Raw genomic sequence first — 27,541 nt, 5'->3', positions numbered from 1 at the left:
ATGAGTGAGAAACCTGGCAGCCGAAGATGGACATCTGTAACTGGAAAGTTCAGAGGTGGAAGAGGTGAAAATAGAGTACGAATCTTAAAGACCTTTTTATTACCACTTTTTGTTTACATCAGTGTGGTTTTCCCACAAACGGATAGAATAATGTTACAGGTTAGCAATATGTTCTTTCAGTTATTTGGGGGTAATTGTCTTAATACAATTAAAAGAAACATTGTTTACTTAGGAGTTGAAAAAGGGGTAAAAGCATTGTGAGTGCAGACTTGTTTTTTGGTCTACAATTTCTATACCACAAAACTGAGAAGCCAATCAACGCATGTAACAAATAGACACTGTCTTGTGACCATCAATGTGGAGAGGGGGAGACAGATAAGTAGGAGAGAAGGGGTGTGGTGTGCATAGAGAGGATCAGACATAGTAAGGCAGGTAGTGCAAAAAGGGGAGAAGAGCTTAAAAAGAGGAGCTGGGAATGATGGAAGAGGGAGTGGAGGAGATATAGTAAAGGAGATGAGACAGAGAGAGAGACAGCAAGAAGAGGAGGAGACAGAGGAATGACGAGGAGAAGGGAATATAAGAGCAGTGTGCACATCAGGCAGGAGGGAGAGCAAATAGAGGGGAGGAGAGAGCAAGGTCAGTAGAAGGAGGAAACAGAGGGACAGTGAGGAAAGAATGGGATAAGTAGAAGAGGAGGGAATGTAGTGTGCACACAGAGGAGAAGACACAGTAAAGCCGGGAGTGCAAAGAGAGGGGAGGAGGGAGTGCAAAGAGGAGCAAGGCATGATTGAGGAGAGAGGAAGATGGGACAATAGACAGCAAGGCATTACAGGGAGGGGTGTAAACAAAGAGTAATGTTTAACTAATAACCTTTCAGATCTCCTAGATCGGCGTACAGTATGTTATGCTGGGTACAGCTCGTGTATTATATTCTTTTTAACTGGATATTAAAAAGAATAACTGGACATGATTGATGAAGAATAAAAAACGGGAAACAAATGCTTTTTTAATTTTTTTTAAACCAAACCACTGTACAGCCTGGAGTCTGCTTTGCCATAAAAAATACCTTGTCACATGGAATCCGACACCACCTTTGTGATGTACCTTGGAAACATTTCAAAGTGATTTTTTACCATCTGTTGTGGTTTTTAACAAAGGAGATTCTTTTTAACCACATGTGATGCAACTTAAAAAAATGTCAGTTATCTGCTGTAATAAATCAACAAGGATGAAAACAGGTTTGTACATTGTGCCATGTCAAATTAGAAATTTATAAAATACATTATTTTTTAGTAAAGACAAAAATCTTTGACTCAACAGATCATCTAAATGCCTCACAATGGTTTTCCAAACTGTTCTAAAGATCTCAAATATCATGTAATTAAACTACCAAAACTGAGATTCTATGCATTAATACACTAATGATCTATTGAGAGCATCATTTGACTATGGAATTTGTACACCAAGTCATGTGGTGATAAAGTGTCAAGAGACCTCTTTTGTACAAAGAATAAATACTAAAACATTACCCCAAAAAATACATGCATCAATTCATGAATATTAAAATGATGCAGTGAGGTTGTGTTCCTATCTGGCACCCCAGGCTTCATTAGGTGTCCAACTATTGGGCTGTACCTTTGTCTCTAGGTCACCCACACTCTCACTAGGTAAGTTTTATAACCTCATAATGCATATGAGCAGTATCCTTCTAGACTTAGATGGTCATTCTTCTCCTTAAACCTACTATGTCCAAGACTAAGTGTCACGGGAGACCAGGTTATTTACACCTTTTTACAGGGATCATTCATTGAGCAAAACAAGGTAATGAAATAAATTGTAGTTTATTCGGCATAAATTTGCTTACACACAATGATACACACAATACAGACAAAAAGACACACTTACTTTGGGACTGGGGTCGAAAACTAGACTTTTCTAGGTGCAGGGAACTCCATGGGAGAGTTTTACCCTGATCGGGACTTAGCCCGGAATCTCCTGGAACCGAAATCGGCATAAAATCCCAACCGTGTCTACTGCATTAGTTTCTGAGAATGTGGGCGCAAAAGTCGGGACTTAGACTCCGGCTGAGGCTTTTCAGGCTCAAATTCGAAGCCAGTTGCTCTGCTATTTACACAGAAGCAACTTTGAAAAGCCCGCCCGCACTCTTACTACAGGGAACTCCAAATCTGATTAGCTCATCGATTGTTATATGTTCTGAGTTTCATTCACAAAACTGAGAAGCCAATCAACGCATGGAAACATTTCCAAGCAGCCAATCAGAGCAAAGCTGTATCAGTGGGAAATTAGAAATAGCCAAGAGACATGTGCAAGACTGCCACCTCTCTCCCTGGCTATTTCAATGCCACCCACTGGGCAGGCTCCACCAGGTCTGGCAGAGCAAGTGGCATCCCGGAGGACTGCCATTGATTTCCAGACCTGGTACTCCACCTTTCCCCATTGACCAAATGCTATTCACACCTCTGAGCTTCCTCTAGCTGCTTTGAACTCCGATGTCCAACAGACTTACCGGTGCCTATGGGTTAGGTTAGGCAGCCTGTTTCGACATCGGTTCCAAATGTAAAAAGCATGTTACATTACATTCAAGTATATTTTAATACAAGCAAAAAAAAACAATAGACAGGTGGGATTTTAAACCCAAACTATGTAAGATTTCAGCTGGCCTCAAAAACTGTTGTAGTCTTTATAAGTTCTGGGCCTGCTCTTTGCAGCCCTACAGGTCTACGTGTAGTACTGCGGGAAGGAATCATGATACTGCCTTTCTGTGCCCGCTCTGTCTCCTTTGTCTTTCTGCCTGTCTCTACCCCCTTTATCTCCTGTGACTGTATCAGGATGTATGGAACCCTCAAAGGTAACATAGAACCCCACAAAAGACAGGATACCAAAATACTGTACGTAAAAACGGAAAGGGTTTATTGTAACACAAAAGGAAACAAAACTAGGAAAACAAAATGGAGTCTGCAAAGAGTGCAGAGCTGCATGCAAAAGGCTATGGTAGCTAAGGGAACAAAAAAGGATAGGGGAAAATAGTACTATGGGAAATAACAGGACAAACTAAAGTAAGCTGCAAGTATTACTGCACTAGAGGCAACAAACAATAGTAGCAGGGAACAAATAATACACGAGGCATAATAGTGCTAAGGGAAATAACAGGACAAACCAAGGTTACAATAGTTGCAAGAATTGCAGTGCTACATGTAAAGCGAAATAGTAGCAGTATACAAATAATATACAGTACAGTGCAGGGGACAAATAGTACAGTTGGTCTATACTTCTGGATCAGACCCTCTGCTCATAATGCACGTGTTCCCACGGCTTGCCCCGGTGTCAAAATCAGTCACTCTTGCTACATCTGTGTGTAAAAAAAAAATATATAAGATTGTAGAATAAACATTGTGCAGTTTCCTTTTTATCCTACAATTGTATTTCAAACTTTATTCTGTTGACATTGGAGTACCCGGGCAAATGACAAAGATGACCGTTAGTGCCCTCTAAACCTAGTGTGATATATACTAACACAGTACTAGTACCTCTATATATACATTACCGAACCCTTCCTATACCTCCCTCTCTTTCTTTTCCCTCCTTTGAGGCTCACACTTTCTAGATCTTCTCTCCTCTTCCTGTCCATGTGGCGGACATCTATCACCCACCTACCTCTACTCATCCCCCTTCTGACTTTCTCTCTCACTTTGAATCCTGGCTCTCTTTCTTTTTCTCCTCAGACTCCCCTGTTCTTCTCCTTGGGGACTTCAACTGCCACATTGATGACCCCTCTTCCTTGGGCCTCCCGCTTTCTCTCTCTAACCTCTTCTTTTGGCCTTCAACAGTGGACTGCAGCCAGCACCCTCAAGGATTGCGACTACCTAGACCTGGTTTTCACTAAAAACTTTTCTCTCACTGATTTCTCCATTTCTCCTTTTCCTCTCTCTGACCATCACCTCATCTCATTTTCTCTCTCTCGCTTCTCCCCTCTCCATCTCCATCTAGCCCTCGTTTTTGCAGAAACCTGCGCTCTATTAACCTACCAGCTTTTGATTCCACTTTACACTCCTCCCTCTCCTCTCTCAGTTCTGCTTCAGACCCTGACAACCTGGTCAGGAACTACAACTCTGCCTTATCCTCCTCTCATGATCTACATGCCCCGCTTTCTCTCTGTCGTCCTCGCCTTTCTAACCCCAGACCCTGGCTAAATTCACACACGTGCATGCTGCGTTCCTCCACTCGCTCTTCTGAACACCTCTGGAGGAAATCTCACACTCTCGCAGACTTCCTTCACTATAAATTTATGCTATCCAATTTCAACTCTGCCCTCTCTCAGGCTAAACAAACCTACTTTTCCTCACTAATCAACACGCACAAGTCTAACCCATGCTGAGTCTTTTCTGTCTTTGACTCTCTAGTCAGACCACCCTCGGCTGCCTCCTCTTCTTCCTCAGGACTTTGCTGACTTTTTTAAGGAAAAGGTGGAATGCATATGTTAGAACATCCCATTGTTGCCTCCTCCCATCCCACACCGCTTCCTAACTCTCCTCCTGCCTTTCTTGACTCTTTTTCCGCTGTCTTGGAGGAGGATGTGTCACTTCTGATCTCCTCTTCTCCCTCTACCACCTGCCCTCTTGTTCCCATTCCCTCCCATCTCCTAAAACCTCTTGCTCCTTCTATAATCCCTATGCTCACACAGATTTTTAACTCTTCCCTCTACTCTGGTACCTTTCCAGCCTCCTTCAAGCATGCAACCGTTATACCTTTACTCAAAAACAGCAAGCTTGACCCTACCTGTCCTTCTAACTATTGACCTGTCTCTCTCCTTCCTTTTGCCTCTAAACTCGTTGAACGTCTTGTATTCTCTCAATTGCTACACTTTCTCATCACCAATTCTCTTCTAGACCCTCTACAATCTGGCTTCTGCACTGCTCACTCGAATGAAACAGCCCTCACTAAAATAACTGATGACCTCCATGCTGCCAAAGACAGAGGTCATTACACTCTGCTCATATTACTCGACCTCTCTGCAGCATTTGACACCGTGGACCACCCTCTTCTCCTTCACATTCTCCATACTCTTGGTATTCAGAACAAAGCTCTATCCTGGATCTCCTCTTAGCTCCCCCATCGTACTTTTAGTGTCTCTTTTGCTAACACCTCCTCCTCCTCTCTCGATGTCTCTGTGGGGGTACCCCAGGGCTCTGTCCTGGGAATTCTCCTCTTTTCTCTTTACTCTCTCTAGGTGACCTAATCACATATTTTGGGTTTAAATATCACCTCTATGCTGACGACACACTAATTTACCTTTCAACCCCGGACCTTACACCTGCTATACAGATCAAAGATTCTGAATGTCTCTCTGGAATATCATCCTGGATGGCCCTCCGCCGACTAAAACTTAACAAGGCAAAAACAGAGCTTCTTATACTACCTCCCAAACATGGCCCTACTACCTCCTTCCACATTACTGTTGGAAGTACCATCATTCCCCCAGTAGCCCAAGCACGCTGCCTAGGGGTCACACTCGACTCCTCTCTCACATTCGCCCCTCACATTCAAGACATTGCTAAAACCTGTCGCTTTTTCCTCTGCAATATTACAAAGATATGCCATTCCTCTGTTGTTCGACTGCTAAAACTTTGACTCAGGCCCTCATTCTCTCCCGCCTCGATTACTCTAACCTCCTGCTGTCTGGCCTTCCTGCCTCTCATCTGTCTCCCCTACAATCTATCCTAAACGCTGCTGCCAGAATCGCTCTACTATTTCCGAAATCTGTCTCAGCGTCTCCCCTGCTGAAATCCCTATCCTGGCTTCCTATCAAATCACGCATCTCGCACTCAATTCTCCTCCTCACTTTTAAAGCTTAACTCTCTTCTGCTGCTACTTTCATCTCAGCCCTAATTTCTCGCTATGCACCATCCCGACTCTTGCGTTCTGCTCAAGGATGTCTTCTCTCTACCTCCTTTGTATCTAAAGCCCTCTCTCACCTTAAACCCTTTTAACTGACTGCCCCACACCTCTGGAATGCCCTTCCCCTCAATACCCGACTAGCAGCCTCTCTATCCACCTTTAAGGCTCACCGTAAGACACACTTGCTTAAAGAAGCATATGAGTAGCACTGTGGCTAATATTATACACGATACATAAAGCTTGGCCCCCTGCAGATGCACTTACCTGAATGCCTTCCTACTGTCTCTGTACGTCCTTTCTACCCACTACTTAGATTGTAAGCTCCTCGGAGCAGGGACTCCTCTTCCTTAATGTTACTTTTATGTCTGAAGCACTTATTCCCATGATCTGTTATTTGTATTATTTGTTATTTATATGATTGTCACGTGTAGTACTAATGTGAAGCGCTATGTACACTAATAGCGCTATATAAATAAAGATATACATACATATATAGCATTTGGCGCAGATACAGGACAGGGTCCAAAAATTAAATGGAACCTTATGGAGTGAGGACTAATAATAGTTATAGATGTGATATCAATAAAAACTTGAACAAAAATTATAAGCACTATAAAGTCTCAATTACACTGAAACCTGAAACAATGTCTTTGAAAAATGTTTAAAAAATTAACTATCAAAGTGGCAAGTAATGAGTTAGAAAAATAAAAGTGTATATAATACAGAAAATTGTCTTATTTCCTCTGTGTGTCTCTGTGGTAAACTGCCAGTTAAATACCTTGTGCTTTAGTGTCCCAAATCAAGAAGGAAAGCCAGTATCTGCAATTTCAACTTGCATAAATCAATAAACTGGATTACGAAGAGTGGTCAAGTTACCAGCAAAGACAAATGTATGTATAATAATATTTACAAGATAGCACTAGATTGCTGTATATATATGAAAAAACAGTACAGCTGTGCCACTAAAGTACTCAAGAATTTATGAATCCGATGTTTCGACTCGCTATGAAACATTTCTCAACATTTTTTATAGTGATCCAAAACGTCAGATTAATAAACACTTGAGTTCTTTAGTGGAGTGCATATACTGTTTTTACGTGTTTGTAGTGTACGTGCTGTCATAAATATATGAGCCCACCTTGAAGAACATTAATTTGTCCATAGCTGGAGTAATTCTACATAATGATATATACTTATATATATGCATACGAGCGTCACCCTGCCCCTTGACATCATCAGTTGGAGACGAGGACAATATCCATAGGCCGTGCTGTAGCGATGATGCTGCAGATTTAATGCGGCACCCAGTATCTGTATACTGCTAAAATGTACAGTAAGTGGCTTTTTATTATTTGCGGAGTCAACCTTTTTAATAGTACCTCACTATCTGTTTTATTAAAATATATTTTCTAGAGCTTTTACCTTATATCAGAAGATATGGTGATTTAAATACTTCACTTACCTGTATTGCCCTCCCTCCCACTTCCCATCGGAGTTCATATACAGTATTTAACTCAAGAAGAAAATCTATGAATTATTTCCTAACTAGAGCATTATTCACATGCATCCTTTAGATTTACTACACTATATGTTTTTTTCCCTTTTACTGATTGCGCCTACAGTAGGTCTATTTTTGAACATATATGTATACAGCTCAAACCCCTTATAACGCTGTGCTTGGGGTCCAAAGAATCACATTGCGATATAAGCGGATCGCGTTAGAAATAATGTACCATTGTATGCATTGTACAATAAAGTATTTAAGATACCAATAATCCTGTTGTAAAGTATTGATTAATACGAAAATTGGGAGCCACGCTTGCATCGCGTTATAACGGGGTTGAGCTGTGTGGGTATATATATATATGTAATACATACATACATACATACACAAGAAAAGAAGGACTGCGCTTGAGTAGAAGTGAGCAACATTGAATATGATAAATTTATATTATATAAAAAAGAACGACACTAATAATAAGCCGTAATAAAAATAAATAAATGAAAATTAAAAATAATAAAATATATTCAAATGAATATAAATAGCATTACAGTAGATGTATAACATTAATGTATGTGAAATACCATGTGATGCTTTTGTCTCCAAATATATGTTAGTGTGAATAACCTTATACAGAAATAAAACTATATAATATGAATACAAAATCAATATGTCAGTAATCCCGGATAGGACTCAACATAACACAAAACTAAATAAGTATCTATATATAATGTATATCTAGACTATGAAGTCTAATTCGCAGATAATCTATCCAAGATGGATGATGTGTATATATGTGTATATATATCATATATATGATATATATGTGATATATGTGATATATATGTGATGATGTGTATATATATATATATATTGGGAAGATACATATGAGTCCTTAGGTAAAAATGTCCAAATAGTATATGCACAACTGAAATCAGGCAGCCTTCTTTGTGGGCTCCACGAACCCCTTTAACCTGCATAGAAAAAAGCGCCCGATCCTGGTGCAATAATATTAAAAGGATAAATTTAATATATCCGAGATTCACAAATGTTCACTCACAAACAAATTGTATAAAAGGCGTGTTATGAGTAAATACTCATGCTCTGATCAATAGCTGTATCTCCACTGTTGTCTCCTCTACCTCGATCGGCCGAATTGCCCGCCACGAGTCTCTGTACCAGCAGGAACTTGCGACGTCAGTCCTTGGTGGATGTTCCCTCCGACAACACACCACAAGCGTGTGTAGTTCCGGGTGGGGAATGAATTCTGTGTAGCAACGGATGATTCAATGTGGATCTCTTTCAGTCTATTGCGGATCAACGCCGAGACACTTAGATCACATGTAGTCCTACGTGTTTCATCAGAGTATGCGCCTAGTGATGTCCACTTGACAAACACAGAATTTGGCACATAAATGTACACCAAAACAGAATATAATGAGAAGCAATGTCCAGTATACACAGGAACACTTACAGGGCACTATGGTCCATTACCTGTTTAACTTGCAGGAACATCCACTGTATCCGCAGGGTGCAATCCGTCGATGAGAGAAATCCACAGTAGTAGTGGGCAAACAGAGAACAGCCTAATGACATCTGAATTGGAAAGAATGTAAGAAATAATCCCAGGCAAACTTCAAAAATAGCAGATCAATTTAATTGCAAGCTTTAGCCATTACAAGGACTACATGAACGCACCTACGCGTTTCATGCAAAAGCACTTTATCAAGGTGTACCAAAGGCAATTTCTGGTTAAACTGTTGGTTGAAAGAATCACAGGGGTGTGGTCAAAAGCCAGCAGGGCTACTGGATACTGGTGCAGGTGGGTAAGAGTGCGGGTGTCCATTCATAAACTGTCCCCTATGAATTCAAGGATGGTACCAGGAGGGAGTATCAGTCAAGGGTTTTTGTATGAATCAAAAGTTTTTTTTATTGAACTGTAGCAGCAAAGAATAACTTCTTATGAGTCAGTTCCATCTGCCTATCCAAGGGTACATTCCTTGAAGTGTTATTGGTGGGCAGCCGAAGGGAGACTGAAGTCTGGCTGGATCAGGGCAGTCCTTCTCCAGCCTTGGTGAGTCATGGGTATAGCTATTCAGGTAACCTGTTCTCATGGGCCTCTAGTTGATCCTGACCAAAGGAATTAACCCATTCATATCCTAATGATTGGCCACATAATGATGGGCCTATGTGTGTTCATCCATTGGCGAGTGTGTGTTTTAGAGTTTTATACAGTATATGAGTGTGGCATTGATGACACCAGGAAGCCAAGTTGATGTATAGAACAGCAGGGCATCCAGAGCTCAGATGAGTATCTAATATATGAGTGATTCACAGCAGCGTGCTTTAATTCTCTTTGGGCCACATAATGGGAACAACCTCTTTTCTTGCTAACCTCGGGCCATAGCAATTCTAAACTGACCCTGAGAATCTTTTACTTATTAGGAAAGGCTCAGGTTACACAGCAATTACCAATTTTAATAAATAATGTTTGGGATGTACCAGCCTATTAATAATAATCAAGATATATACTCTTAACACTACAGTGCTATACTGGAATCCCATTCACAAAAGCCCTGTTCAACAGAAAACATGATTTACAATTTTACCTCATACCAAAAAATGATATTGTTTTAATGTGGCAACTAAGGCAAAGTTGGAGGAAGACAAAAAAAAACTCAAACAGAACAGACACAACAGGCAACTCCCCAAAGGTCTGGGCAGGTTGCAGAATGCTGTCAGGGTGTGGCTTTTTATTGGACAGCATGCTTTGCTGTAATCAGAGGAATGTTTTCACCTACTGTGGCACTGACTCAGCAATCCTGTCCTAGGTAAAACCAGGTCAACGTCTGAGACAAATACCCTCAGTATTTTAGTTCTTCCAGATTCTTACAAAATATGCTTACTTTAGAACCAATGTATTTCAGAAGAAGTCTGTTTATTTATTTATTTTAGACATTAGATATTGAGATGCCATGAGTTCCTAATGGCCAGTTCCTGCAGTTTCTCAGGGGTACTATTCATGTATTGGTTTTCCTTTTCCCCATATAATATTTTCCTAAACATAAATAATATTAGAGTATGATCCCCCTTTTTTCTGTAAACTACATCATATCTAAAACGCTTGTCAATCTTATTACACTGATGCATGCAATACCTACCCCCTTGAATGCCTCCTATTATCACTCCCCATAATGCAACCAATCAAATAATACTTTGATACATGGCTGCTATTTGTGTCAATATTGTTCCTAAAGTGCATTATTGGATAGACCCCATGGGCTTTTATAGGGCCTGGATAACATAAAATAAACTTTTAAACATATTAACAACATATCAGTCACTATGCTATTTGTAGTAAAGTTAAGGGTGTCAATATATTAGGGTAAAATTGGTACAATTATGTGTCCAAAAATTGCAGCGGTAAATCAAATAAAATCTTCCCATTGCTCTTAATTGCATTTTCCTATAACATCTTTAATACATTTTGTACAGTTTTGGCGACATCATTTTTTTTGTAAATACATAAACCTAAGTCACTGTTAGAAATATGTCAACTTGCAAGTTATGTTGTCCTTTGTTGCCTTCTTCAACATGTCATAGCAATTCTGCCAGTGTTCTACAGTACAACACCTTAACATGAAATCTTACAACTATTACTGGAACTCCGTCTACAGCAGGGGTAGCCAACTCCAGTCCTCAAGAGCTCCCAAGGGTTCAGGTTTTCAGGATATCTCTGCTTCAGCACAGGTGGCTCAATCAGTGCCTCAGTCGAAAACTGACATGTACAGCCACCTGTGCTGAAGCAGGGCTAGCCTGAAAACCTGACCTGTTGGTAGATCTTGAGCACTGGAGTTGGCTACCCCTGGTCAACATTATACTGTATGAGCTGTTGATCAGTAGATGTGCATGATAAAGAATAATACTATATGGCCATCTTATGAAACTATAAAGCACAATATTGAGTAATGTTTTTTTTTTTTTTAAGTTAAGATTATTAACACTGGAGAAGATGGAATTTCTGTTATTTTAACTGTTTCCTTAATCAATAGCAGTCTCTGAGAATGCCACCAGAGTCACACACCAGGAGTTTAATACACACCGAACAATACTGTGGGCCTCATGCAGTAAGCGACGATTATGTGAAATCGGCAAGCTTATCGATTAGTCATGTTATTGGCGTTTTTCCCTCTCCGTATGCAGTAAGTGCCGAATACATTCAAAATCAACCCGAAAACAAATCCGCCCACTCTCACGATGATGAGCCGATCACACACAGGTGTATCGGCGTGCGTGGCGGGGTGCTGTTAGGTTGCACAATCACAAATCTTGCTGAATCAGGCGAAACAAGCATGTTTTTGATTGCGCGCCATATTTAAAGGCAACGTGTACTGCTAATCATTCTCTGTGTTGTTGGGAGTGAGAGAGAGAGAGAGACGCACAGAGCTGGACGATTGAACATTTGCATATTGACTGAGAGACTTGTTGTGTATTGGGTGAGCTTTGTCCTTTGTTGTTTTGTTTACATCTTTGTCTTGTTTTATATGTGGAAGTGGGTCGTGTGATTGCCTGTACATTTCTTGTCTGTTTTTTGTGAGTGCTGGAAGTATGCCCGCAAAGCGTGGGAAGAGTGATGCTGGTGGGAGTGGGAGTGCTACTCGTGCGAGTACGCGTCGGAGTGAACGTTCTGTTCAGGGGAGTGATGTTGCTGGTGCACCGAGTGGTGTTGCTGGGAGTGGGAGTGCTGTTGTTGGGAGTGGGAGTGCTGGTGCTGCGAGTGGTGTTGCTGGGAGTGGGAGTGCTGTTGTTGGGAGTGGGAGTGCTGTTGCTGTGAGTGGGAGTGCTGGTGCTGGGAGTGGGAGTGCTGTTGCTGTGAGTGGGAGTGCTGGTGCTGGGAGTGCTGGTGCTAGGAGTGTGAGTGCTGGTGCTAGGAGTGTGAGTGCTGGTGCTAGGAGTGGGAGTGCTGGTGCTAGGAGTGTGAGTGCTGGTGCTAGGAGTGGGAGTGCTGGTGCTGGGAGTGCTGCTGGTGGCGCAGTTGCTGATGGGGTGTCTGGTGGTGGCGTGCTTGCTGGTGGCCAGCTTTTGGAGGCTCTTCCATTGGAAGAAGGAGAGTCCAGTCAGCACCAGCCAAGCTCTGACCCTAAACCTGCTCGGAAAAAACGTGTGGAGAAGCCACGTAATCCTCGCTTCAATGACCAGGAAAATAGGGCTCTTGTCACTGGCATTCTGGAGCACTATGACAGTATATATGGACATTTAGTAGGTAAGTGTAACTTTACATTTATTATTCAAATACATGTGATCCTAGGTCATCTGAGTTTTGTTCATATGCAAATATGGGTACACAATATCTTTCTATGTTCATTAGTGTGGAAACACAGCTTTTTATCATGCCTTACAAGGACAAATAAACACAGGCGGTCAATTTGCCAGAACTGCATACAATATGAATGCAACCTTGCTTACATGTATAGGTTTAGTAGTGAATGCTCATGTGCTGCACATATTACACATAAAACAGCATGTTTGCTATCACTTGGAACAGCTAGCAGTGTAGGAAACTGGTGCTTATATTATTATTCATTTACCTCATATCTTTTATATGTTTTTCAAGGGCGGACAAGTGCAGCAAGCAAAAAAGAAATGTGGGACACAATAGTCATTGGTGTCAATGCCTGTGGGAATAGTGTCAGGGACAAGTATCATTGTCGGAAAAGATTTGATGATATTAGGTCCAAATTGAAAAAGAAAATACAACACCAACGCGTGCATGCTACTGGCACTGGAGGTGGGCCCACACCACAACGTCTCATATTGACTCCATTGGAGGAGCTGCTTCGGCCAAAATTACTTACCGTCGTCGTGGAAGGCTTGGCTGGTGACCGTGACATTGGAATTTATCCGTCACAATTTCCAGCAGGTGATAAATATTACTGTACTAGGCGTGTCGTTGCTTACAGTTATTTTGCATATTTACACTGCTTTTTATACTGTCTTCACAATATAAGCATACCTGCATCTATATATGTATATGTCTGATTCTGTATATATATATCTCAAAATAGACATATATGTAGTAGTCCTACTAAAAGCAGTAACTAATATAGCACGTGCCATTGCGTGCTCATTTACATGTGAATTCCCAAAATGCATAGCTGCAGTGGAAGCAATTGATGGTGGGCGAAGATGGGGAACAACAGGGTAGTACACGTGTAACACATGTTCATGAGAAATTATTAGTAGCTACAGGTACAGAACAGAAATATGTATCATGTTATTGTGTATTTTATTGATTTTACTCCGACAAACATGACATTACTGCCTATTTTAAGCATGCATCAAAGAAATTGCATGTAACGGCCTACAAACATCACTGGCACTAACACATCTATAGTTGCTTATGAAAAGGTCCATTTTTGCTTTATGTCATATACAGACAGCATAATGAGGCACACGTAGCATATGTTATGTCATTGTTTTCATAACTTAAACACTGCAGATGACTACTTAGCTCATCTACCATTGTGTTAAAGCAGCTGCAATTAATATCTCATCACAGCATACACTTCAACAGAGGGGGTGGGGTTCAGCACACACACTAATTACAGCCTCATTTCACGGTCAACTTAGTTCACACCATTTGCACCTGTTTCAAGTCATTGAAAGGTGTGGCTGATTAGGCTTTTTGGGGAAGGGAATACCTTTCTTACAACCTGAATAGCACAACTGAAGTTAATCACACTCATTTGAAAGCTTAACTCTAGCTACTAAATGCCCCAACAACTCATTACTTATCAAAGCGTACGTCACACATTAGTTCACTCATATCTATAGTTGAACTACTATCAAAGACACATTATCACACACTGCATGTGTTGTCTTGTTGAGTCACAGCCACATTCAGGTGTGCCACATCTTCGATTAATGTACCACACATATCCTCTACCAAAAACAACACTTTTTGCAATATGACCACCTTCATGATAACCATTGTGAATGGTCATCTCATGATAGTTATGTACATTATGATACTGATATCACTACACAACATATGATTTTTATGTACTCATTTAATCTATTTATCCTCACGCATTACTGCAGAAACATAGTATGTTGTATGTTAGGGAACTCAAAAATTCTAAGTACACAGGCATGTACAGTGTTATTACAACTATTTATGTTCACTTTCACACACATTTTCGGTTAAGGAACTGATGTTGTTAGTTAATCATAAATACAGAACATACAATAAGTGTTTGTTCAATATTTACACATGTAAATGTAAAACTTATGTTATTGTTATATATAGTTGCCCCTGGAGGACATGTGTCACCTGAGATGGAACAAGTGTCTTCACCTGGGTCAGCCAGCTCAACACTACTAGAAGGTGAGTGTATCATTTGCTGGCCATATAATATGTGCTCTTCTATATGTTATGTTGTCATGTGCATTATTTGTTTTGCACATCTTCTTTAAATAGGATTACTTAGTGTCAGTGAAAATTAAGTGTAAGGCAACATGTATTGTGTTAGTGATGTTAATTATCATGTAGGACTTCTGAGTTTAGAGCAACTTTTCATTCATTCATATTTCATACTGAGTCCAAACATTATTCGTAAGTCAAGGTAGTTTTTAATGAGGTTATAAAACGTATGCTTACATGTTAGGTGTTACTTAGGACATAGTACAATTACATAGTAACACAGCATACATTAACATGCCATTTAATAATGTGTACATTTCTTTTTAGAACATCATGGTGATGAGGATGATGAGTATGATGAGGATGACGCCACAGAAGAGACTGAAATACAATCATGTGACCATGAAGAGGTGCCAATAGAAACTGTTGTACCGCCAAATCGTCCATCAACTTCCACATACGATGCAATTGTAGCTTCAGAGGGAAAAATAGTGGACGCAGAAAATCGTCGCCATTCAGACATGATGACAGTGCTGGAAAGGATGATTGGACTGCAGGAAGAAACAGTATCACAATTGGCACATCTCCACAGAGTCTTCATTGAAGTGCCTAAACAGTTGCAAAAAATCAACACCTCATTCGAAGCATTAGTTGTTCAGCAAACACAAGCTAATTACTGGAGAATGACTAATGTACCACAATTCAACACCTCCCAGCCAGGATCTGTTCATGCAGGTCAGTTTTCACCACATTCATCTGATATTCATTCACCAGGCCCAAATGTTACCGGTCAAGTAGCAGACATTGCTGTGCAGGTTCCTGATGACATCCTACCGCTGCCATCTGTACAAATTCAGCAGCAGACACCTACAAAGGAGGCGACAAAAACAAAACAAGACACACATGAAACAGACCAACCATCACTTGTGCAGTGTCTACCAACTTGCTCACATGTGTCACTGGGCACAAGCCCTGTCCGTGAACAGTCACTACCCAAAAGCCCTGTAGGTGAATCGCTGCCCAAAAGCCCTGTAGGTGAGTCGCTGCCCAAAAGCCCTGTAGGTGAATCGCTGCCCAAAAGCCCTGTAGGTGAATCACTGCCCAAAAGCCCTGTAGGTGAATCACTGCCCAAAAGCCCTGTAGGTGAGTCACTGGCCACAAGCCCTGTAGGTGAGTCACTGGCCACAAGCCCCGTAGGTGAACAGTCACTGGCCACAAGCCCTGCCCGTGAAGTGCCAGAGGCCACTCAAAGTGGCTCTGTTGTGCCTAAAGTTGGTGGCAAAAGAAAAAGGAAAATTCAAGAGACAACAAGCAGGCCTGTTACTCGCTCGCAAAAGGAACAAAAAAAATAAATGTTATAATTCAGAAAATATGTCTTTGGCCTTGTTTTGTTGACTTCAGATTATCTAATTACTATTGTATGTATGCTGAAGACTGTGTTGTTTCCAAACTTTCAACTATGTTCTTGTACACGTGAAGTTTTGGAAATGTTAACACTCATAATTAATTGTGTTATAAATATTTATGTTGTAATCGTCTGTTCAGTAATGGTCCACCAGGAGCCAGTTGCTAAGTTTAGAGAAGCTGCCATTGACTTTGCAGCAAAACATTGCATTTGGGTGTGTTAATTGATGTAAGAATTGCATATGCATATTAGTCACATGCAATTATTAAAACACCTAAGTAACTGCAAACATCTTTCTTGTACGTGTACAGCAGGATTATGTGTAAATTATTACTTACCTTTGCCTTGCTTGGCCATTGTAATTTTGTCCTTTAATCAGTTGTGTGTTCGTTTCTATAACATCTCAGAATGTATAATAATATATATACACACACACACACACACACACACACACTGAGTGAGTGTGAGTGTGTGTATATATATATATATATATATATATATATATATATATATATATATAGTACTATATAAACTGGTATACACAAAGTAATACACTTCATGGTTCCTTGTGAAAGCACACTATTTTAATAATACAGGCCTAATGTTTGAGAAATATCCTAAGTATGAGACTCTAACAGTATTGTGCTTAAACAAATGTTTATTACTTAATTCAATCATGTTTCTCACCATTTAAATAGGTTTCATACAAGGTATACTTAATGCCATCAATGTTGTGTGTACTCCTGCAATATAAAAAAAAAAAAAATATTATATATAAATATATATATATTTTTATAAGAGATATATTTATATATATATATATATATATATATATATATATATATATATATATATATATATATATATATATATATATATATATATATACACACGTATTTAAACTCATGCAGACAGGGAGTTAACCAGACTTTCACATACACACAGAAATGTAAGCGGGGAAAAAACATTTCTTTTTGCAGGTGTGTTTTTACTGATATGCCTGGCTAAGAAATATTTTCACACACTGTTCTTTGTTAGTTTTCAAAAAAACACTATGTGAACGCATTCACAGTCTAGGGATGTTTTTCACAAACGAGATAAAAGAAGGAGAAATGTTTCTCCCACAGTCCCATATCACGAACCACAACTGTTAACCCAATTAGACAAACAAATCCAATTGGCGTTTGAAATAAGGAGTCAAAGTAGTTACTTTTGTTGACCTTGACAAGGAAAAACAGGAGTTTGTTAGCCATTCAGCACATTCATTTTGATGAGCAAATAACACAGACCTGCACACAGCTTTTGTGCTACTCAGACATGGCTGATGAATTCGTTAACAATATTAATCCCCTTTTAGGGTATAAGTACATGATCTGTGAAGCCATCTTGAACAGTCGCGGACAGAAAGCAAGCACACGCCAAATCGATGATTTCATTCGAGCAAAATATCCTTATTACCAAGACCGTAAGCATGCACGGAATTTTAATTCCTCAATAAGATTCACTTTATCAAGTAATGACTTTTTTGAACGTGACCAGGATAAGCTACAACACACCTATGGTTTCTGGAAGATTGCCCCGGAAAAACAATTTATCCTGAAAGACGGCACTTATATTGTCGTGAAAGGCATATTTATTCCTAATGGCAATAGCAATGTATCCGCTACTACTGATCCGTTTGAATCGATACGTGCTGCAATATCTGCAGCCTCCATTCCTGAAACCCACATTGTACAAGAACAAAAGTACTATGATTATGTACCAAGCCTTTCAGCTGAAATTGCATTGGAATGGGAACCGGAAGAAATGAACCTACCTCCCGACCAATTATTTGAAGAAAGCAGTGGCGATTCCTATGAGCGCATCCTGGAGGAGATATGTGCCATACTGGATTCAGCGGTTGGGTTAAGCGTGGATGAAAATGGCTTGCATTTCTGGAGCGACCAGTTGCAGCCAGGCGAAGAGTTAATTCTAGAAGAATGGTAAATATAACAATCGTTATGCGTTGACTCTGCGTTTAAATTTTTTTTTTTTTTGTAACCACCATTTTCACTTTCAATGCGTGGATACAGCGTAACATTGCAGACTGCATAACATGTAGCGATCACAAACAAATTGTTTCCTAATACAATATAGTAGGACCTGAAAGAGTAGTACACATTGCTGACGGAATAAATATACGTACTTTCCTATCCCTTTAAACATATTAGCAACATTTTACCATTACTCTAACACATACCTGTTTTGTTATCATGCAACATCTACAACATTGAAAACCGGGTCCACCACGTATGACGTGGGACCCTTGTCATGGGCCAAGGCGTCCTTAAAAAGGATTAGTGATGTAAGTCCCGCCCCCAAGCGACGTGCGCGCCTCAAAGCCTATTGGCTGTCATGTTTTGTTATAGTAACGGTAACTGCAGTGTGTGATGCGTGCGGCTCAGTGTTTGTAGGCGTACCCTGGGCGTTAGCCGAATGTTAATTGAGTGGGAGGAGTGTTAGCGTGCGTTTCACGCTGGCTTAACATGACGTCACACGTATTGCATTTGCGCATTGTGTTATCGGCCGTGCTTTCTGTTCAAACACGTCTGTTTAAAAAGAATACAGATGTACTCGTTTAGAACGAATGTAGTTTCGTCTTCATTGTATTTGAAATAAAGATGTTATGTTTACTGGTATTTTCAACATGTATTGAACGCACAACGTACGCTTTGTTTTGCGCATGCGCTAACAGTTAGTGGAGCCAAGCGTGAAGTGCGTGCGCACACAAAGATGTGCGCGCACATCTTTCAGTATACAGGCAACGTTCACTTCTTATACATAGTTATGCCTGCTACAAATTTAAAGAAATATTACATACTGATGAACAGTTTTACTTCTAACATATAAGTGAGTGACGTGTGTATCTACACAATCATATAGAGCTGCGTAACGCGTTGTCACGGATGCATATCTAGTAAGGTGCCATCTTTGACCATCATGTGTTTGCTGTATTTCAGAGATGTCGGGGAAGATACAATCGGATCAATGTATGATTTCAGAAGAGTCTACCTTTATATGAGATGATTGTGAGGAGGAGCCACCGACTACTATACTACATATGGAACTAATTTTATATTGCTTGCAGCGCTTATTAACAAACAATTAAAAATGTGATACCCTTATGCCTATATTGCATAAGCACTTAATTAACATAATGATGTTGCAAAAGAGTGCCTCATGAATTTTTATTGAGTGTTCTTTAATGACTACTAACATTTTATGACATGGTGTGTTTTATATATAACAACCATTCCCACTCTGCTAACACATTTGTGTATTCTAATATGTAATGGAACGTATGACTGTCGAAACTATGTAACAATAATAATAATAATATGAGCATGTTCATGTATAGGGCTGCTAGTTGTACGCAGCGATTTACAGACACATGTTTCAGCCTGAGGTCCCTGGCCCGTGGAACGTACAAATGTTTTTTTGCCGCATGAGGCACAGGGAGATAAAGTGACTTGGCCAAGGTCACAAGGAGCCCACACCGGGAATTGAACCAGACTCCCCTGCTTCAAACTATCAGTGCCAGTGTGTGTCTTTACTCAGTGAGCCACTCCTTCTCCCAATGTAAAGGACACTTACAACCAAGTAGCCATTTATTTTTAAAATCTCTTGTTACATGGGTATGTAGATAAAATGGTTTGGGACTGTAGCAAATAATGTTAGTGGCCAGATGTTATGGTCCCCTCCAATGCATGATGTTCTGAATATGACATCACCATCATGTTATGAAGTACGTTTCTGTGTATATTTCATTAACCTAACTAACTATAGTTTACTGTGTTTATTAATCGTTTAGAAATACATAGTATAGTCAATATGATGATATAAGCTACCATAATAAAGCTGGTGTTATCATTTGTCGGTGTTATACATGGATCCTACACCAATTGATAGAGACACAAACAGTTGTCTTAAAAAGTGTGTCTATGCTAGTGATGAATGTGCTCCCGTAAGTAAACAAATAAGTACAGTTATCCCCTTTTCTCCAACCACCTCTATATTACATTAATGGAAATTATAAGGAAACATACATAAAATGTGATGAAATGTGAGTAATCATTTTGTAATACAATGCACATGAAAGCTCAAGAGTAGCTAAATGCATATACATGATACAGAAAGTACATATATGTAACATTTGTGTTTAAACCAATATGTTGGGTTTTTAGTTCCAATAATTATAGGAAGATTGAGGTAGCCACATCTTATGAGAGATGTCAGCAAATATACATACCATGATCAGTCATACTGGAGATATACCTATAATGCAAAGGAACAATATATAAATTGCAAACATTGACATGCCATCTTCAGTACCGTAAACAACACAGCAAAGTGTGTATTTGGTGTTAAATGTACAACACCATGTATATTTCATGACATTCAAAATGTAAATGAGCCTGGTGTACACATCATATGGATGTACATGTTACACTGCACCAATAACATTGTATGTAAGCATACTAGAAGCATGAATGATTATGGGCATAATATGTGTTTTGTCTTAGCATAAGGAATAACACAATGCTAAAATATTATTGCTTTGTTACCCAAGTTGTATTCACATACACACAACTAAAGTACAATTGAAGAGGGATTATATAACCTGTGCAACAATAACATACCGGTGCCACATCCCTTTGTGCACACAGCAGAGAAAAGAAAGGTGTGCAACCCATATTCATCTGTGTCCTAACAGAAGGTTATATAAAGAAACATTATTGTTAATATAACATAATTAAACTATAAAAGTAGTACTAGGAACATATGAGTTTGTACTTACAAGAAAAAAATGAATTGATGAGATTCTGTCGTGTCTGGCCACCACTGGCTGTTTGTTCATTTTCAGCAGCTACATGGGTGGGATGCTCGTCTACCAAAGCCTCAGCTAGGTCTGACTGTACATTGTGCCTGAGTGCAACATTGTGCAAAATGCAACAGGCAAGGATAATATCAGACACTTTTTGAGGCTTGTATAGAAGAGCCCCACCAGTTCTGTCCAGACACCTAAACCTGGTCTTGAGTAGGCCAAATGTCCTCTCTATAACAGATCTTGTAGATATATGGGCTGCATTGTACCTGTCCTCTGCTTCAGTTTGAGGGTTTAGCACCGGAGTCAAGAGCCACGGCCTAATTCCGTATCCTGAGTCACCTATAATGAATGGAGCACACATAAGCTGACATTAGTGATCAAATTGTACAATGCCAACATTCCTAAATCAACATGTGTTTTGTGTTAGAACATGTAAATATGTACTCACCCAGCAGCCAACCAGGTTCAAAATGTCCCTCTTCGAACGCATGGAAGACTGAAGAGTTCCTCAGGATAGAGGAATCGTGACTGGAACCAGGGAACTTGGGTACCACATGCATTATCCTCATCGTGGCATCACATACCACCTGTACATTGAGTGAATGGTAGTGCTTCCGATTGCGGTACACATGCTCACTCTGACTAGGTGCAATCAAAGCAACATGTGTGCAATCGATTGCACCCAGCACACATGGTATCCCTGCTATATTATAAAAGCCAGTCCTGACTTCCAGCCACTCTGTCGCCTCTGTAGGAAAATGAATATAATTCCTAGCGCGTCTATTGAGTGCATAGAGAAACTGGGTCAAGGCCCGCGAGAATGTAGATTGCGAGACCCCGCCCACTATGCCCACAGTTGTCTGGTATGACGCGGAAGCAAGATAATGTAATGAGCACAGCATTTTAACAAGCCCAGGGACTGCACGACCTCTGGCTGTGAAAAAATCTAAATCCCCCCTTATCTCCTCATAAAGAGCTAAGATTGCTGCTGAACTCAAACGATAGCGACTTACAATCTCCTCCTCACTCATCCCATCTAACAGGGTTCTCTCCCTGTACAGACGCGGACGAGGCACAAGTTGTCTCCTCTGTCTTCTCCTCTGATCTCCTGTCCCTCTACCTGTCCCTCGGCCTGTCCCTCTCCCTGTCCCTGTCGTATCCGCGTCACTGTCACTGTCCCTCGGTGTGTCCCTCCCTTGCCCTATATGATTGTCTTCATCATCAAGCATGTCATAGAAAAGAATGTTCCTCCGTCTCCTAAACATTCGCAACATTTTGAAATGAGTAGCTGTGAATGAGCAGGTAATGTGCGTCCTTTAAATAGGTATGTGATGATGTCAGGTGACATAGTAAAATGCAAGGTGTTACATTAACATAATAAAGTACTTCTGTGGCAAGCTGTGTGCACTTGTTGTTCTAAGTATTTGTTGTGTGTATTCTGCAGGGAATGATGATATTTGGCAATGATGTGACGTGAAGCTTTGTACAAAGATTGCTTGCAAATAAATAGTTGCATGTGCAATGCATGTAACACTTGTGAACGCAAGAGTCAGTCATGTAATGAGACAAAAAGGCTGAGATTGACGTGGGAAAAGTTTTGTGTAACATGTGTAATTATCCATGTTATTGTGACATGTTGGCAACAATGAATAGTCGTGTGCATATGCATGCATTTGTGTAAGGAGGATAGTTGCTATAGAATGAGTTTACAAGGTGTCCCAATGCTGAATTACTGTACATGTGTGTATAAGTTAGGTTGAAGTGCTTGTAATGCTACGGTTACAATGTAAACATGCAATGTGATTGAGCGTCCAATAAGTGACGTCATGAAAATAGGGAGGACCCAAAAGTATATGTAAACATGAGAAGACAGATGTACATGAACGTTTAAAGATGCGTGTCACATTACAAGCATTGTGTAATGTAAAGGAAGATGAATATACTGTGTATGTGTGACATGTGTGACATGTGTAACATCATGTAAATAATTGTCGCTGAGTTGAGTAAAATGTGTGATATGATGTGAGGTTCTCCTTTAAGAGTGTAGTATAGTATTTTCCCTTGCCACATCATCACATGATGAGTAATGTGACCCGCAAATGCTGAAAACATGTAAAAGTCGAATGTTATGCAAATAAGACACATCAGCTGTGACACAATGCAGGGAATGCCCCCACACTGTAATGCAAATGACGTTTGTATTGTGAGCAATGAAACGTAAACAGTACTATACTGTTATACGTCCCCGCTCCATTGACTTCCATTGATGTACAGAAGATTTTTTTTTTCTAAGTGCCGTTCCGGCAGCCTTAGCGATCGTTCTCCCGTCCAAAATGCCAACTTTAGTTGGCGGGAGAAATCGGCCATAACATCTCAATTTCGTAGTGCCGATCAGCCCCGATAAGCTGTTTTTTTTTGTTGAATCCAGCCGATTTAAAAAAGTGGCGATCAGTGTCGAAAACAGGCTTATCGGCAGGCGACTGGCCATAACCAAATAATCGGCTCCGAAACCTGGCGATATGAAGCACTTATCGGCGCTTACTGAATCTCAAACCCAATTTTGGCTATAACATGGCCATATTTCCCTTATCAACGCTTACTGCATGAGGCCCTGTATGTCTTAACTACTACCATTATGGAGTTTATTGGTAATAAGAAATAATACAAAAATAATGTCCTAAGTATTCATAAATCTACATGTATTAGGATGCTAATACCGGTATATACAATATTTTAAAGTATGTTTTTTTTTCTGCTTTAAACTCAAATATTTTTTTTTGTAACTGTAGCTATTCATTTTTCAAATCAGAATTTTCCAAATGAATCCTTAACCACGATATTGCGTTTTGTCCTAAAAATGGCAAAATATACCCATGGAGCCATTTTAAATGATATAACTTAACCTGAAGAGTAAGAAAACAGTGTGATACTTTTCATTTAGGTAGCTACAATGAAAGACAGTTAAGTGATCAATTATGCAAGTTACTAGACTGTGCAGTTTAAGCATTTGAATAGCTTCTGAAACCTGAAAACTTTAATTGTTTTCTATTTTATGTGTTTGACTTTGGCAAAACTAACCACATACAGTATGTAAGAAATAAAAAAAAAAACGCATTGTTAGCTATTGAAACAACAATTTTCAACATATAAAAAAGTGTAAGAAAACATTGCAAATACAAGTGTGCAAACATTGAACAAAATAGCTATTTTGTCTGGAATGAAAATATAAACTTGACACCTTCTATTGATGTAGCCGGGTACCCCCTTGGTCCCCGTGTACTCCCATACCTCCGCTGCGGCAGGAGATAGTGTGGCTAGGCAGGGAGGGCCATGGTGGTTGCTGCCGGGCAAGCAGGTCACCGGAAGTCAACGGTGTCACCCTTCGCAGGGTGCCACCATCTCTCTGATTGCCGCGCATGCGCAGTGCTAGGTCTCTGCGTGCGCAGTGGAATCCGAGAGTTGTGGCGGTCATTACAGGATGCACGCACACGCAGTAGCAAGTGGAAGCGGCAGCCATGTTCTATTAGGATCTGCAGGGGAACTACAATTCCCAACAGCCCCAGGGGCTCCACAACACATGGGCCAGCACAGCCAATAGGGCCGAAGGATTCTTGGTGGCACCAGTTAGCTACATTTGGCGTGCTTGCAAGACCAAGCCAGTTGGGAGCAGGATGCCAAGGAGACAGGTAGTGTCTCAGGTGCCAGTGGCCTTGAGACTAGGCCAGATCTCCCCTATAGGCCCCAGCTATGCCCCGATTCCTGGTTGTGGCTGCTGCAGGGAAGGCCCATAGCTAGGGACCCTGTACCTGTAGCATGCTATAGTGAGACACTGCACGGTGGTGACAGATGCCACATGGTGATTGCAGCCTGCGGTCTGGGACTGTAACGCTCGCGCTGCCCACAAACAAGACAAGACCCCGGCACTGAGGTGGGAGGAAGCCACACACCCGCAGCAGCGAAGGCGTGCCTGGAAGGCGGATAGTTTAGTGTAGCCGGGTCTGGGTTGGAGAGTGTAGAAAATGCGGTATTCTTGCCGAGTTCCAGGATTGAAGAAGACAGGATAGTAGGGGTCCGTAAACCGTGGTCTGAGATTGGAGAGAGCAGTGCAGTCTGAGTCCACATGCCGTGTTCAAGGGTAGGAGAGATCGCCGTAGTCAAGGGTGTGCCAAAGTCCAAAATCCAGAAAGGTCCACAAACAAGCCAAGTCAGTACACAAGAGGTTAACTGTAAAGGAGAGAGCACTGCACAAACGAAGTGAGCTTCACGAGGCTACATAGGATTATGCTGAGCAAAGCATAGGACAAAGCAGGAAGAATTTAAAGGCAGGACAGGCCAATGGGGACAGAGGGCGGAGTGGAGGCACGGCCCCAGCAGAGCTGGGATAGGCTACAGGCAACAAGGCAGGGAACAGAGACTTGCCACACATCTGGGGATCGTCGCACGTCATCACGTGTGTGCACAGGAGAGATGCGCAACGCGTGCGGGAGGCGGGACCAGGTTCCGTGTTGCAGCTAGAAGAGCTGCGCGTGCGCTCTGTAATGAGAGCGGGGGAGTGCACATGAGCAGGAACAGTGGCTGCGGCGGCAGCAGCAGGTAAGGAGGGAACACCCCATAAAGGACGTATTCCCCGATTCCTTACAGTACCCCCAACCCCCCTGAATATCGGCCTCAGGACGATTCCTATATGGCTTGTTTCGGAAACCTGGCAAGGAACCGCCTTAGTAATCCCGGAGCATGGATCTGGCGTTCTGCGGGTCCAAAACCTTTCCAATGAACTAAAAATTGGACTCCTCCTCTGGAGTGTCTAGAATCCATAATTGACTGAATCTCGAACTCCTCCTGTCCCTGAACCATGACTGGAGGTGGCCTAGGTGAGACGTCGGTGAATCGAGAGCTTTGAAGAACAGGCTTTAAGAACGAGACATGGAAGACTGATGGTATCTTCATCGATGGAGGCAGTTGAAGAGGATAAGCCACAGGATTGACCTGTTCTTGAATGCTGAAGGGACCCAGGAATTGTGGAGCCAGTTTCATCGTAGGCGTCTTCAACCTTATATTCCTTGAAGATAACCACACCTTGTCACCTGGCCTATATTTGGGTGCCTTTTGGTGATGGCGATTCACCTGTCCCTTCTGTCTGAGGAATGCCTCCTGAAGGTTTCTTTGAATTCTCCTCCATGAGTCTTGAGGAAAGTTTACCCTGGAGTCTGATGCCGGGACTCCAGAGAGATTGGATGAGATGGGGAGACGGGCTGGGTGGAAGCCATAATTTAAGAAGAAGGGTGACTCTTGGGTAGACTCGTTCCTGAGGAATTGTGAGCGAATTCAGCCCATGGGAGTAGATCCACCCAGTTATCTTGTGCATCGGAGATGAAACACCTCAGGAATTGTTCAAGAGATTGGTTCGTTCTTTCTCTCTGACCGTTAGTTTGTGGGTGGTATCCAGAAGAGAATAGAAGTTAAATGTCAAATCTTTGGGCGAAGGCACGCCAGAACTTAGAAACTAACTGTGATCTGCGATTGGAAACAATAGAGACTGGAAGTCCGTGGATACGGAAGATTTCCTTCACATACAGTAGATGTCTCCTAGGGTGGCAGAATTAGGGAGACCTTTAAGTGGAATAAATGAGCTTGCTTAGAAAATCTATCTACAATGACCAGGATGGTATTCATACCGTTAGAGCGTGGAAGTTCGACAATGACGTCCATAGAGATGTGTGTCCAATGGCGATCCGGAATAGGCAAAGGGCGAAGCAGACAAAACAGCTTGTTGTGAGCGGATTTGTTTAGAGCACAGGCTGAACAGGAACTGACAAATTCTTTAATGTCCTTCAACATGTTTGGCCACCAAAAGTGAGTCTGATTAGGTCCGAGGTTCTCTTGGTACCTGGGTGAACTGCAGATTTAGAGGAGTGACCCCACTCGAGGATCTTTTGATGGAATTGTGGAGTGGCATACAAGCACCCCTCTGGCGCCTCTATACCCTCAGGAATGAGCGTTTGAGACTCCAATATCTTATCCAATATGTCAAAGGAATTAGCCGAAAGGATATACTTAGGGGGAAGAATGCTCTCAGGGATATCTTCAGATTTATCTTCCCTGACGAACTGATGGGACAAGGCATCGGCATTCAGATTCTTGGTACCAGGAATGTATGAGATAATGTAATTGAAAATTGAGAAGAAAAGGGCCCAACTGGCTTGACAAGAACCGAGACGGTGAGCACTCTCAATGTATAATACATTTTTATGACCCATAAGGATTTAGATAGGGGTTTCAGTACCCTCCAGGAGGTGTCTCCATTCTTGTAGGGCAAGTTTAATGGCCAAAAGTTCTCTATTTCCAACATCATAATTTTGTTCTGCAGATGAGAATTTCTTAGAGAAGAATCCACAGGGGTGCAACTTATCCTGGGGTGATCGCCTTTGA

The 27,541-nt window shown here is 41.1% G+C and overlaps 1 protein-coding gene across 1 annotated transcript; it reads left to right on the top strand.

Annotated features, from left to right (window-relative positions):
• On the top strand, positions 1-27,541 carry LOC142488259 (uncharacterized). The gene is made up of 5 exons (XM_075588631.1): positions 1-64; positions 13,032-13,337; positions 14,727-14,804; positions 15,168-15,875; positions 27,480-27,541. The coding sequence occupies exons 1-5, from the start codon at positions 1-3 to the stop codon at positions 27,539-27,541; spliced, it is 1,218 nt and encodes a 405-aa protein (XP_075444746.1).

The sequence above is a fragment of the Ascaphus truei genome, chromosome 2 (assembly GCF_040206685.1).
Source record: "Ascaphus truei isolate aAscTru1 chromosome 2, aAscTru1.hap1, whole genome shotgun sequence".
Classification (NCBI taxonomy): domain Eukaryota; kingdom Metazoa; phylum Chordata; class Amphibia; order Anura; family Ascaphidae; genus Ascaphus; species Ascaphus truei.
Note: the sequence above shows the minus strand (reverse complement) of the source record. Positions and strands in the feature narration are given on the sequence as shown.

Excerpts from the sequence above, each read along its gene's own strand:
- LOC142488259 (XM_075588631.1), top strand. The coding sequence starts at position 1 with ATGAGTGAGAAACCTGGCAGCCGAAGATGGACATCTGTAACTGGAAAG. Across the intron at positions 14,805-15,167 it reads CAGCTCAACACTACTAGAAG|AACATCATGGTGATGAGGAT; the intron begins GTGAGTGTATCA and ends ATTTCTTTTTAG. Across the intron at positions 15,876-27,479 it reads GCTGCCCAAAAGCCCTGTAG|ATGAGAATTTCTTAGAGAAG; the intron begins GTGAGTCGCTGC and ends TTTGTTCTGCAG.